The sequence below is a fragment of the Trachypithecus francoisi genome, unplaced genomic scaffold, assembly GCF_009764315.1.
Source record: "Trachypithecus francoisi isolate TF-2019V2 unplaced genomic scaffold, Tfra_2.0 Contig01440, whole genome shotgun sequence".
NCBI classification, from domain to species: Eukaryota; Metazoa; Chordata; class Mammalia; order Primates; family Cercopithecidae; genus Trachypithecus; species Trachypithecus francoisi.
Window position 1 is genome coordinate 29,912,901 of NW_022681431.1, and position 12,769 is coordinate 29,925,669.

Genomic DNA, 12,769 nt, shown 5'->3' on the forward strand with positions numbered 1-12,769 from the left:
TAATAATCTAACTGATAGTAGCAATTCTACTTTCATTTAGCTGAGGAGTTTTACTGTTAGATATACTCTTGAAGACATTATCTCACATGGTCGTCCCAATAATCCTAGGAGAGAGGGCGGGGGCTCTCCAGATGAGGAAACTGAAACACAGAGAGGGCAAGACACATGTTCAGAGTCACACAGCAAATCAGCCAAGGATGGAGGGTTAAATGAGAAACTGCTTTAGTAGAGGACACCCTCATGCAACAGCACACACAGACACAAACAAGAGCCAGTGTGGGGACTATGAATCATGACCCAAATTAACGACAGCTCTACAGAACAGAACGTGATAATGTGTTGGGAATAAATCAGCTCTCACTGTATGGACTGAGCCATCATTTCATGACAGAAGTGCTCGTGGGAAACCTCCGGGTAGCCGTGAGTGGGCCTGGCTTCTGCCTTGCTCTGCACTGACACAGCTCAATTCACGGGGCAGAGGGCCTGGAGTAGGCTCAGGCAGCTCTGTGTGGCTGACAGCTTTCTTCCCTGGAAGACTTAAGTCCTTATGTTAGAACCACGTAACAAGCCTTTTCTCTGGCCTGTAATGGAGCCTGAGAAGAACTGTGTTCTTTTCTTTTTAACTTCGCTCCAGTCTGATCCGGGCTCTGCAGACTTCTCAGAGTACTTAGTGCCTGTCTTTTCTGGAGCTAGGAAGAGAGACATGGAGATTGATCTAGAGCAGTAGTAGGCAAACTATACAATCTGTGGGTCAAATCTGCCCCACCACCAGTGTTGGTCAATAACGTTTTATTAGAACACAGGCCCTAGTTTGCATATTGCCTATGGCTGCTTTTCTGCTACGTTGGCAGTGTTGAATCACTGCAACAGGGACCATGGCCTGCAAAGCCTAAAATTGTCTAATACCTGGTCCTTTAGATAAAAAGTTTGCCGACCCTGATCTAGTTATGAATTAGAGCTACACTGAGGGCCTCCTATGTGACAGACCTTGTAATAAATGTCAAAGGTACTATTCATTTAGTAGTATTAGCATTTCTGTTTTACAGAAACAGGATTTGATGCCAGGTCTGTTGGACCTGGAGCCCTGCCTAAAAAATGCTCCTCACAGGAAGGAAGCACACACCTTGGTTTTGGCTTGGATTGGTGCCCCGTGGTCCAGCAGGATCTCTGAGATTCGCACGTGCCCATTTCGAGCTGCACAGTGGAGAGGTGTCAATTCGTCCTTTAAAAGACAGAGTCAAAAACAGAAAGCCCAAAAGGCGGCTATCAGAGGTCATTTGGAGAGAAGACCGCCTATGGCACCATCCCAGCCCATGCAGGTGCTGATGTTTCCTCAAGCACCAGCTCGGCCTCAGCACCGTTTTACTGCTGCCTCCCGCTGCACGCGGCACTGCCCAGAGTACTGCTGCAGGCAGCTCCAGGAGGCTGCTGGTGCATCCCGAACTAGGTCACCAAGGACCCGCTGCTCTGGGTGAGGTTCGTGAGGGGGGAACTCCCTCCCCCTGCCTGGCTGCGGAGCCTGCTGGCACCCACCTTGGTCTTGGTTTCTATCTGGGCTCCCCGATCCAGCAGCAGCCGCACCATGATCACGTTGCCCCTGCGGGAGGCGATGTGCAGGGGCGTGATGCCGTTCTGAAGGGAGGAAGCAGGACAGTCAGGGCGTGTCATCCTTCCCTGGAATGCAGCTGCTGTGCACCCGCTCCCCATGTCCCCAACCCCCAGCCCCCAGTCCTGCAATGGTGCCGTCAGGGCATTTCTAGCCTAAGACATTTTAAAACCTGTAAGGATCTGCCAACAGGATGGGTCATCCCACCACACCAGCCAAGCCCATGCCTCCCAGAGTCAACATAACAGACTGCAGGAAGGTCAGTTATTTGGAAATCACTCTCTGCCCTCCAGATTTCCCACTTCTAGGATGGGCAAATGGACTTTAGGGTTTTCTCAAGCAAAGCAGGTAGAAACTGGGGGGTGGATGGTCAGAAACCTGCCAGCAAGGAGGTCGAACAGGCAGCAGGGCTGTCTGACCTACAGGCACTTCTGCCACTGGGATGAAATCCATGGTGCCAAGGCAGGAGCACCTGCTAGCCCCAAGCCCCCAGACAGTGAGGGCGCACCTGCCCCAGGTTACCTGTGGCGTGAAATTGACGCTGGCTCCCCTGTTGAGGAGTAACTGGGCCACGTTGAGGTTCTCGTAGTGGGCCGCAATGTGCAGGGGCGTGAATCCCGTCTAGGGCACAACAGAGGGGGAGAAACTTGTCGTATGTGATTTACTTCTATCTCAGAATCAGCCCTGGGATGTCCGAAACTCAGGTGGGGTGACAGGACTTTACAGACAAAGGAGATTTTGATGGGTGGGAACATTTGGTGAGGGGGTCAAGAGAGGCTCTGTGGCACAGTGTATTCAAAAGCTGGGTATCCACCCTGAGCAAACTGACTTATATGCTAACCTCAGACTCTGTGGGCCTGTTCGTCAGAGTGATCACCGACAAAGAGATTTTCATTCATGAATGAAAGTGTGATGGTGCCATGGTCTTTTTTTTTTTTTTCTTTTTTTCCCCCTCCATTTAGACAGGGTCTCACTGTGTCGCCCAGGCTGGAGTGCAGTATGATGTGATCACAGCTCACTTCAGCCTCGACCTCCTGGGCTCAAGCAATCTTCCCACCTAAGCCTCCCCAGTAGCTGGGACTACAGGCGAACACCATCATGCCCAGCTAATTAAAAAAAAATGTTAAGAGGTGGGGTCTCACTATGTTGTCCAGGCTGGTCTCCAAATCCTGGGCACAAACCATCCTCCTGCCTCAGCCTCTGTCCATTGTCATCATTCTCTTCCAGAGCCTCAAGCCAGGCCTAACCCCACCCAGGTGTTTTCCAGACAAAACCCGGTGGATCTGGGGCCGGTGGAAGAGGGGAGGTGCGGGGTGCAGGAGGGGACTGTGAATAACTCCAGCAAATCCATTTCCACTAAAAGAGAACCAGCAGCCTCACCCTACAGACAGCAGATCAGCAGTGCCTCCGAACACCAGAGAGCATGCCCAGGTGGCCCGACTCCTGCACGCCTCCTCCCTCCACTACCGGGCAGCCGGGGAGGAGAGATGAAGGAACATCAGGAAGGCCGCCTCCTGGCGTTCCAGGGTAACTCGCCCTGCCCGCCTGGACGCAGAGCACATCTGTTGCTCCAGATGACCTGGAGCAACAGGAACCACTCCTGCTGCCAGGGATTTAGAACAGGGCTGTCCAGGGGCCCCTCTGCGTCCTGGGATGGGGACGCTCCGTGAGCACGCTGGGGCTCCTGCTTGGGAAGTCGCAGGGCGTACTCGGTGCGCCCTGAGCCCGTGGGCATCCGCGGCCCAGGGCTCCTCCCTCCCCCTCGCCCTCACCTTGGAAAGCACGTCCGGGTTGGGGTCATTCTGCAGCAGCACCGCAGCAGTGCGCGTGTCGTCGTTGCGGGCCGCGATGTGCAGGGCCGGGAGGCGCACCTTCCCCTTGGTGCCGTAATTGATGAGGTGCGCGACGACATTTTCGTGGCCCTGCTGCAGGGCCACCGCCAGAGGCGTGAACCCGTCCTGGCCAGAGGAGGAAAACGCTTTGCTCTGACTGCTCTGAACCTAGCTGCCCTTCACACAGGACACAACCTTGCCCCTCGGGCTCATGCTCCCAGCGGCGCCAGCCTGAGGGACCTCCCTCCACCAAAGCCCTCTTCATCCACCAAGTTCAGCCTAAATACCACCTCCTCCCTGAAGCCCTTCCTGCTTCCACTTCCTTTCTCTGCAATCTCACAGAACCTGCCAAATTTTTCTGTAGCATTCCTTTAGTTTTCCTTTATAATTTGCTTCCAGTTTGATTTGTTTTAAGAAACTTTTGACTGCTCGGATTCTTTGCCTGCTCCCCTGCTCACCCCATCTGCTGGTGCCAGGATAGTGCCTTGACAAAGCAGAACATTATTAACACTGACCAAAGGCCAGAGTCCACAGAAGGCCCTGATAATTCAATTGTGAGCTACTACTACTACTATTACTATTATTATTATTATTATTATTTTATTTTTGAGACAGGGTCTCGCTCTGTCACTCAGGCTGGAGTGCGGTGGTGCAATCATGGCTCACTGCAGCCTTGACCTCTTGGGCTCAAGTGATCCTCCCACTTCGGCCTCCCAAGTAGCTAGGAATCAGGCACACGCCACCACACCCAGCTAATTTTCTTTTTCTGTAGAGACGGGGTCTTGCTGTGTTGCCCAGGCTGGTCTTGAATTCCTGGCCTCAAGTGATCCTTCCACCTCAGTCTCCCAAAGCAGTGGCATTACAGGCATGAGCCACTGTGCTTGGCCATGAGCTACTATTACTAATTCCCTCAGTTGTGGACATACTAAGGGGAGCAGGACCCCAGGAACTGATAAAACGGAATGACAACAAAGTCATGTCATTGAGCCATCCAAAGTTAAGAGTCAAGAGACTCTTTGGCTCTATCTAGTCCAATTTCATTATTTCGCCAATGACAAGACTCAGGACCACAGCAAACGAGAATTGTCCAAGGGTGCATGGTGGTTTTGTGGCAAAAGCCTTTCTCATTAAGGCCCAATGAAAACTTGCCAACCATACACACGCATGCTTTGCCTGCCCCTCCAGTCACAAGTATTGGCCATAGCGGGAATGATGCCCTCAAGTGTGACGTCGTTTCTTTGGTACGTGTCTGGGCCTTCTTCAAGACCCACAACTTTGTCATTATTCCCTTGCAGAACTCGACAGTGCTCAGGATTAGTGCAGCGACCTGAAGGTCATCTATCACTACATGGATGCACCCCAAGCCACACACCCAGAAAGGTGTCACTTGAAGCAAGGTTGTACACCTGGGAGACTTCCGGTGGTGATGACATTTTTCCAAGCTACTTACTTCCGTGGCTACGTTCTGGTTAGCTCCATTTTCCAGTAAAAACTTAACCACTTCCAAGTGGTTCTCTTGTGCTGCCATGTACAGGGGTGTAAAACCTTTCTGTAAACCAAGAGAGGACATCATTAGCATCCACCCGCAATGTAAGAAAGGCCGACACCAGCACAAAGCCCTCTCACCTGGAGGACAGCACTCTCTTTATTCCATTTCCTCCCACCTGACCCCTCCTAAGGAAACTCATTGTCACGGTGACTAGCTTCCTGGGATTATTACAAAAGGCCACAGAGGCTGTGCCTCCCCTCGCCACCGTAGGTCAATCTCTTCGGCTCACACACTCATTGATTTCATCAATGCTGCACCCCGTGCCTCATTCCTCCGGTCCTCCATTTCCCTCTCCACCTGGGCCATAACTGGACATATTATTTGGCTTAGGTCCACAACAGTTCAACCCCGTCATGCTTAGGACGTGCGGTCTATGCATGAGAAATAATAAAGGATGTCTTCACCACTGCTTGGAGACACGCTCCCGAGAAATCTAGGCCCTGCCCCACAGTGTGTCTGTTAACACAGCTGCCAGTGGATCCACGAGGGAGCAGGAAAGAGGAACCACGTGTGGAAAGGCAATACCCTCTGGTACAGACCAGAGAGCCATTACCTGCGACTGGGCATTGACGTTGGCGCCATAGTTGACAAGCTCCCGGACCACCTCGTCCTGCCCGGCCAGGGCAGCGATGTGCAGGGCCGTGTTCCCCTTCTGAAACACACAGGGGAAGGGAACAGAGGCGGTTTCCCACTGGGCCTGCTATGGGACCAGCAAAGGTCTGTGGATAGCTGCTGCTTGAAGGACCCGGGGGCTTTCTCCATGGCCAAAAGGGGTAGAAAGGACACACGTGTGTGCTTGACCCCTCGCACATCCTGAAATCACACTGAAAGTACAGGGAGGAAAATCCTGCCTATTGTCTATGAAAAACAATGCTGCAAGAGCCATAAAAAAGAAGGAAATCAGGTCTTCTGCAGCAACTCTGATGGAACTGGAGGCCAGTATCTTACATGAAGCAACTCAGAAACAGAAAGTCAAATACTGCATGTTCTCACTCGTAAGTATGAGCTACATAATGTGCACACGTGGACATACAGAGGCTGGAGAGACACTGAAGACTCGGGGGGTGGGAGGTGGGGGCGATGAGAAATTATCCTTTGGGTGCGATGCCCACTATTTGGGTGATGGCCACACTAACAGCCCAGGCTTCACCTCTACACAATGTATCCATGGAACAAAGCTGCATTCGTACCCCCTCAATCTATAAAAAGAAAAACATTTAAAAAGAAAACCACCAGCATTGGCTGGTGTGATTGGAGTGGCGCAGGAAGGGGACAGATGACACTGAGAGGTGTGGTTGAAGGAGACTGCAGCCATGTCAAAAGAACTCCTTTATTGTTATTATTATTATGTATCCATAATAATTAAAAATTTAAAAATGTTTATAAAAGAAAAATAATACTGAAAGAAAAAAAGAGCCCCTGCCAACACACACAACTTCTGAACACCTAATCTGCTGTGTGGGTGCGGTGTCCTGTCCCCAGCAGACGGCACGTCAGTGTCCCTCAGGACACACACTGGAAGGCTTGTCAGCGAGCTGACCCTCCGCGGACCTGCAGCTCCGCTCAGCCTGCAACCCTGCCAGGCAACAAGCCCTCTGAGAGGCCTGGGAGCACTGGGAAAGGAGGCCGGCGGGTCCCTCAGGCCCAACCTTTGACACCGTCCCAGGGATACCCACAGACCACAAGCTGCAGTGGAGGGCACAAAGAGATGGTAGGCAGAAGAGTGAGGAAAGTATTGGACAGTAAAGGAAAGGGTAAGGTCAACTCTATTATGTATGTAGGGAAGAGAAGAAAAATCAGAAAATAAATGGGGGTTAATAAATGGAATACAATCTGACCAAGAAAAATATAAAGAATATGCGACATACTAGTAGGCAAAATGTAATGAGTAAGGGTTCACCAAATCGGAGAGGAGGAAAAAACTGGAGAGAATAAACACTGGAGGAAAACAAGGCATGTAACTGTTTTAAACTTCGTAAAAGATGAGAACCAACAGCAGAGACTGAGAAATAAGGCAGTTTCTGAGAAAGTACGTTGTTTTGGTTTTAGAATTGGAGCTCTCACTCTAACACCCAGGCTGGACCGCAGTGGCACCATCATAGCTCACTGCAGCCTCCAACTCCTGGGCTCAAGCGATCCTCCCACCTCAGCCTCCCACGTAGGTGGGACTAAGGTGTGTGCCACTGTGCCCAGCTAATTTTTAAAATTTTTGCAGAGACGGGCTCTCACTTTGTTGTCCAGGCTGGTCTCCCGTTTCAGCCTCTCAGAGCTCTGGAATTACAGACATGGGCCTGAGAACATGAGTTTAATGTTCTCAGGTTTTCTTGTCTGGATTCTTCTTGGATATTTAACAACAACTCACAGACAGGACCAGCAGCCGCCATCTGTTGCCGGGATACCCACAGCCTTCCAGCCAGGCTCCTGCCAGCCCCCGGGGGTCCTGGACCAGAATGTCAGCACTGCCTCTGGGGGTGGACTCCCCTGGGTGCCCTGCACCTGCGCCCCCATTCAGGGAGTTCGGGGGCGGGGGTGGGCAGGCCCCACCCCATACTTCCGTCAAATAGGGCGAATGCAGAAAATGTGTCCATGGTCGGACCCATCTGTCCCTGCACTACTTAAGGAGCAGAGATCTCAAACAACCTCGTTTTAGAGTTTAGACAGTATGTAGTTCTTTTTACTAAACTACATAATCGTTAACTAATCCATTTCAAGAAACTTAAGAACTGACAGGCAGGGACTTCGGACTCTGACCTTGCCCGGTGGCACCTGTCACCTGGAGGAAAAGCTTCCTCACTGAGATGGAAGGGAGCAGCCCGGGGCCCAGCCGTGTGGCCCACCAGCCGCTGCTGATCCAGCTTTCCTGGGTCAGGGAGGCAGGCCCATGAGGCCGCCCTGGGGGCTGGGAAGCAGCCCAGGTCTATTTCTTGTACTCTGCCTGGTAATTCAAGCATGAAGCCTGGGGCTAGGTACAGCAGCTCACATTCGTAATCCTGGTGCTTTGGGAGACCAAGGCAGGAGGATTGCTTGAGTCCAGGAGTACAAGACCAGCCTGGGAAACAGTGAGACCCAGTCTCTCTGTCTTTAAAAAAAAAAAGGCATAAAACCGGTTTTTTGTTTTTGTTTTTGTTTTTAAAAGGCAGGCACTTCCCATTTGTTGCCTCCTGAAGTTGTCTTTTTGATTTCTCCTCAAGTTCTATTTGATGAAGAACAAAGTTCTTCCTCAAGTGTCCATTGGAGAATAAATGCCAGATATGAATGTCTGGAAGTTCATTAATAATTTTTCATAGAAGTCCAAAGAGCCTCCATTGAGAGGCTTGGCACCTGCTGTACCAAATGGAGCAGGGCTGCTGGCACCAGAAACTTTTCTAGACACCAGGACGCTGAGCTCCAAGTAGCGTCTTCTGGGCTCCCATGGAAAAGAAGGAGGCATCCTGGGTCCTTTCACTCACTCGTCACATGCTTCCTGGGCATAAGCACAGCAGGCCTGGGCCAGCATGGAGGCACAGAGGCCACGGAGACATCAAGAGGCTCACGTCAAATGTTTCTTTCCATCTGACCCTTCCTGCCTGAAGTCCAGCGATATGAGAGCTTTCCTTACCCCACGAGCAGGGCAAGGCCTCCTGTCTGGGGGAGCTCATCAGTGATGGAACTCTGGCTATGGATCTTGGTTCAAGCCAGCTGGGCCAAGGGCAGCATAAGTGAGGAATAAGAACACAGGGAACATTCTGGAAGTGAATCTCCTTTCCCCTATCTATACACACACATTATGAGGCTCAAGAAGGCCCCTGGCCTAAGTCGTGGGAGTCACAGGAAAAGGGATTTGTGAGCCTCTGTTTCCTCTGCCCCTCCCTCAATATGAAAGAACATTGCCTCAAAGGAGCAGGAAAAATCACTTAGCTGTATTTTGCTCCACAAATACCCAATTTCTCTATTTTCAGGGGCTTACAGAGCTCAGAGCAGGGACAATGGTTGTATGGGTGCTGGGTGAATGCAAGCGGAAGGGGGAGAGGGACCCCGAGTGAGACAGCAGGCTCTTCTCCAGTGGAGATGAAAGCTGTCCCCGTTCATTAATAGCTTAGGTGCTGAGCTCCAGTCTTTAAGAGCTGGAGATAGGAGGATGGGGAGAGAATGCATTTGTTTTATGCTTTTAAAATTTCTAAGTATATTTTAGGAATCTAAATTGGTTTTGGCTTTTTACTCTTTTTCTTTTTTTTTCATCTTTCTGCTGCCTGGGAGCCTCATCACCGTCCCCAATCTGTTGTGACTCTTCCCCAGCCCACGGTTTCAGTTCCACCTTTTTCCCCTCTCTCTCTGGATGGTATTCCAAAGCCACGTTGGCTTAGAAAATTTCTAAAAATAAAAAAGACACACCAAGTGTTCACTTGCAAAATCACAACCTGGGGAGGAGATTCGGAAATAGTCAAAGCACTGAAGCCTCGTGTTTCCGCAGCCCTTGAAGGCACGCCAGGGCAGGCGCCGCTCCGGCACACAAGGGGCAGGTCAGATGGCACGCAGCTCACAGCCAGGTACGTGGGAGTGTGCAGAGAAAATAATCTCATCCTTCATCCACACAAGAAGCAGAGTGGGAACAATTGGAATTTGACATAGAATTTGGGGAAAAAATACCCCATATCCAGTCAGAAAGAGCAACTCAGTTTATTTTACCCAAAAGTGCAACAAGATCTTTTCACATTCAGGAAATGACATGAAAATTACAGAATTTTACCTGAGAGATGATTCTACCTTCATAATATTTTGGTAGTTCACTTCATAACCATAAATTATATCTGTTCTCTACATACTGTTCTTCTACATTCTCTGCTTGAGAGGCAGCAAACTGTTTGCTGCATGGAACTGAAATTGAGGCTGTGTGTGAGAACATGTGTAATAAATACCAAATGGAAAATAAGAGGCTAGCGGGGAAAGAACTCCAGAAGAAAAACATGGGAAAGAACAGAGGAGGGAGGAGAAGAAAAAACAAGAACTGGGGAGACAATACTTGAGTTAGCAAATGGAGATGATTTTTTGTTTGTTTTATTTTATTTACTTATTTTTGAGAGGGAGTCTGTCTCTGTCACCCAGGCTGGAGTGCAATGGCATGATCTCAGCTCACCACAACCTCCGCCTCCTGGATTCAAGCGATTCTTCTGCCTCAGCCTCCCGAATAGCTGTGATTTCAGGCCTGCGCCACCATGCCTGGCTAATTTTTGTATGTTTAGTAGAGGTGGGGTTTCGCCATGTTGGCTGGGCTGGTCTCAAACTCCTGACCTCAAGTGATCCTCCCGCCTCGGCCTCCCAAAGTGTTGGGATTACAGGCATGAGCCACTGTGCCCAGCCTGTTTGGTTTTATTTTTAATTGCTGGCTGCATCCTGTTTGATAAATAAGATGTGTGACAGGTAAAAAATGAAACTTATTTTGCAGTCTGTAGATGTATCAATTTCCTGACTCTGGGATTTCGGAAGTTGAGTCACTGGTGTTTATAATCTACTGAAATGGAGTGAAATACATTACTGTGGATGCCTGGTGTTGCCCCATGCCAAACACCTCCTCGTGAAAGAGAATGCCGTTCCAGGTCATTAGCGAGGAGAGGAAATCAGTTTGGGGCTGAACAAGGAAGACTTGCTGGAGAAGGAAAAATGAAAGAGATCTGGATTCTTTTACACAACCCTCAGCAACAACATGGTCACCAGTATTTATTGATTCCTTACTATAGGAATCAATAATCATTAATAAATCCAGTAATCAATAAATAGATCCAATAAGCAGTAAATACATCCATCCAATAAATACATCCAGGCATTTGATGTATGCCATCTCACTTAATTTTCATACCAACCCTGCAACTAAGCATTATAATCTCCATTTTACAGACAAAGCTGAGGCTTCACAGTGGCCAAGTAACTCGTTCCAGGTCACAGAGTGTGAAGTACGTCTGCTGGGATTCAACTCCAGGCACCTGACTGGCGCTTCCAGAACCCTTGGACACTGAGTTAGAGTCAAGGACCCTGAGAAAGCATAAAGCAACCAGGAAAGGGCTCTAGTTTTAGATATGTAACCTAGTGATGAGGATAAAGGCCCACTGAATCTTTCTGGAAACGGGGTCTGTTTCAGGCAGCTTCAGGGATTCAGAAAATCAGTAGAAAGTGATTGGAAGGATAAGAGAAATTCAGATGCATGCCTGAGTTCTCTCATGAAGGACTGGTTTCTAAGGAAGGACTCACAAACTTGAATTTTCAATGCAAAGCTCCCCCACTCCCTGTGAGACATACCTTGGTTGTTGTTTCTAGAATGATTTCTTTGTGCAGAAGTTCAACCACCATTTTCACATGGCCTTCCTTAGAGGCCAGATGCAAGCCATTCAACCCATTCTGTAAAGAGCAGAGAGGCGGGAACGGGATGGTTAGTCAAATGGTGCATTCTGTAGGTCCCAGTGGGGGCCCAGGCCCCTTCCCAGCCCTGAGGTGTTCACAGCACTGGAGGGAAGGAGTGGAGGGTGTCTAGGGGTTGAAAAGGGCACAGGGCAGGGCCACTCAGCCTCCCCTTCATACCTCAGGTCACAGCAGAGCAGAGGTGGAAAGGAAGGGCAAGAACTGGCCCACCACTCCCAGATGGGAATTACGCAGGAAGCTCTCACAAGACCCATGGTGACCTTGATATTCAGGTCGAGGCCACGCTTTAGGCAGCCCACTTAATTAAAATGATGTAGCTTCAACCCCTGGTTAATTTTCACAGCAGTGACCAGGAAAAGCAAAGTGGTAACACCAGTGCATCCTAAATGCTTGTAGAAATAGACATATGTTTGGTAAGATGTTAAACTGTGAAGCAAGCTCATATGAGAAATGAATACCACCAACCACCCAGCTGTAAGATTTCCTCAACAGAAAAATCAGTATTAAAATAGCCCCTTTGGCCCAGTACAGTAGCTCATGCCTGTAGCCCCAGCACTTTGGGAGGCTGAAGCAGCCTGGTTGTTTGAGCCCAGGATTTTGAGACCAGCCTGGGCAACATGGTAAAACCCTATCTCTACAAAAGAAGAAGAAAAAAAAAAAAAACCCACAGAAGTAGCCAGGTGTGGTGGTGTGTGCCTATAGTCCCAGCTACTCAGCGGGCTGAGGTGGGAGAATCATCTGAGCCCAGGAGTTTGAGGCTACAGTGAGCTGAGATCCTGCTACTGCCCTCCAGCCTGGGTGACAGGGCCAGACCCTGTCTCAAAAATAAAAATAAATATAAAACATAAAATAGCCCCTTTACCATCCCATAATTTCAAAGGTGACCAAAGAAGGCTGGCTGACAGTTAAGCTTTAGGCAAAGCAAAAACAAACAAACAAACAAACAAACAAACAAAACCATTTTCCCTGCCCAACACTTAGCCCACAAGAGCAGAACCAATTAAAATTTAACCAATTAAAGTTCCAGCTGCATCTGGTGAAGCTGCCACTGTGCTTTATGGAAGGCAGCCAAGCTCAAGTTTTATGTATCACTCTCATGCTTCCTGCTCTTCTGATCCTTGCCCTGAAAGGTCTTGAAACTTTCTGGCAAAAGCTGACATCAAGGAGTGCTACTCGGAGCCACAAATAAGTCTGAAAACATGAAGGAGCAAAATATCAATTCCAACAGATGAGTTGATCTTGGCTCCGTATAGAAAATGATTTTAGTCAGTAAGCAAACTCCACCCCCTGCTTTTTTATTTTGTTCCTGTCCTCCTCCTTCCCCACTAGCAATTTTCCCCTCCTCTCCTGCTCCTCCTCCTGGCCTCCCATTTTGATTAATTCTGTTCTATA

The 12,769-nt window shown here is 49.4% G+C and overlaps 1 protein-coding gene across 10 annotated transcripts in view; it reads right to left on the reverse strand.

Moving 5' to 3' along the window:
* The window catches only part of ANK1 (ankyrin 1), a 243,895-nt gene that overhangs the window by 71,546 nt on the left and 159,580 nt on the right, over positions 1–12,769 (reverse strand). For all 10 annotated transcript variants that reach the window (XM_033232131.1, XM_033232122.1, XM_033232146.1 and 7 more), the window contains exons 3-9: positions 11,258–11,356; positions 5,541–5,639; positions 4,889–4,987; positions 3,379–3,564; positions 2,129–2,227; positions 1,534–1,632; positions 1,124–1,222 (exon numbers count right to left, since the gene is read on the reverse strand). In XM_033232131.1, coding sequence (XP_033088022.1) covers positions 1,124–1,222; positions 1,534–1,632; positions 2,129–2,227; positions 3,379–3,564; positions 4,889–4,987; positions 5,541–5,639; positions 11,258–11,356 — 780 coding nt within the window. The remainder of the gene's footprint in view (positions 1–1,123; positions 1,223–1,533; positions 1,633–2,128; positions 2,228–3,378; positions 3,565–4,888; positions 4,988–5,540; positions 5,640–11,257; positions 11,357–12,769) is intronic.